General features: G+C 27.8%; 1 protein-coding gene across 1 annotated transcript in view; it reads left to right on the forward strand.

Moving 5' to 3' along the window:
• Positions 1 to 539: 539 nt before the first annotated feature.
• Positions 540 to 1,742, forward strand: part of NAEGRDRAFT_76234 (uncharacterized protein) — a gene marked incomplete at both ends in the record, with an annotated part of 3,091 nt that continues 1,888 nt past the window's right edge. The window contains one exon of the mRNA XM_002668791.1: positions 540 to 1,655. Coding sequence (XP_002668837.1) covers positions 540 to 1,655 — 1,116 coding nt within the window. The remainder of the gene's footprint in view (positions 1,656 to 1,742) is intronic.

Here is a 1,742-nt window from a genome sequence, read left to right on the forward strand (position 1 = left end):
TGTTATTATTGTTGTTTTGTTTTTTTGTTGTTTTGTTTGATGTTGTTTTGAAGATTTATTTGTTTTGAAACAAATCTAATAATAACTTTTTGTTTTCAAAACAAACTTTTTCTCCAATCAAATCAACAGCAAACCATCATTACAAAATTCTTACAATAATTACTTAAAACTTCAAATTTTATACAGCGTTGTTTAAATAAACAATCAATAATGACGATTTTTAAAATCGGAAGAAGAAACCATCAGCCTTTGAATAAAAATTAGCTGGTACATTTTTTTTAAAATTAAATACGAATTTTCTGAATATAATTAATTATTGAATAATATTTAAACATGATGATAAGGTGAGACCCAAATCAACAATTTTTCACAACCAGATCATATTAATTGTGATTGTGGCGCCAAAAATAATTCATGTACAAAATAATAACACGTTACATTCAATTTGAAATGAATAAAAAAAATTCAAAAAGCCTTTCAACATTTTATCACAAAAACATCACCAAGACATTTAGAGATCGGAATTGATAAACAACATTATGCCCAAATCCAATCATACGACAACATCGTCTAATGGATCTTCTGCTACCACCTCATCACAACATTCTCTTCCAATATCATCATCATCAAAAACTTACACTGACTCATCTTCACATTTAAATTCATTTAGATTTATACCTTATCCTATACCACCACCACCATCATCATCTCATCATTCTCATTCTCATCCTCATCATCATCAATTACAACAACCAATAATACCACCACCACCACAACAACCACAATATACTTTTAATAATTCAAATAGAACAACAAATAATGTATTTCAACATCCTTATAGTTTTTTCATTCCACCACCACCACCAACATTATCACATCAAACAACAATACCACCACCACCATTCTTTTCATTAGCCAATCATCATCATCATCCTTTTATTTCTCCTCAACAATTATTTATTAATAATAGTAATAATAATAATAATAATACTTATAGACCACCCATTCCATTATCATCCATGAATAATGTTATGATGATGAATCAACAATCAATACCAACAACACCACCACCTATAACACCACCACCTTTAATATCAACAACACCTACAACACCAACAACAACACCACCACCTTTAATATTTCCTTCACAGCCTCCATTACCACCACCACCACCACCTACTACTACTAATTCATTAACATCATCTTCTACAACGATATCAACAACACCCAAAGCAGTTTATCAACATTTTATTCCTCCACCACGTCCTATTCCACTCATTAATAATAATACTGCTACCACTACCACCACTGCAAGTAAAACATCAATATGGAAACCTCCTACAAATATATCATCATCAACATCTAATAATACTACTACTAGTACAAATACTACTACTACTTCCAATAATAATAATAATAATAATAATAATATATTGAACAAGACACCATTATCTTCATTACCTTCATTCATTCCACCAACAATACCAAATGTAAATACTTTTATACCTCCTCAACCTCTTTCTAAAATTGTTAATCATTCTACTAATAATACTACTTCTAATAATAGTAATATTAATATTAGTAATAATAGTAATAATGGAATATTATCAAAAAATGATACTAATACTAATAATGGAATTAATTTATTAAATAATGTAAATATAACATCATCTAACAATATTACTTCTTCTTCTTCAAATAATAATAATAATATAACAAGTAATATTATAAATAATACAATT

Source organism: Naegleria gruberi (assembly GCF_000004985.1).
Source record: "Naegleria gruberi genomic scaffold NAEGRscaffold_100, whole genome shotgun sequence".
Classification (NCBI taxonomy): Eukaryota; Heterolobosea; class Eutetramitea; order Acrasida; family Naegleriidae; genus Naegleria; species Naegleria gruberi.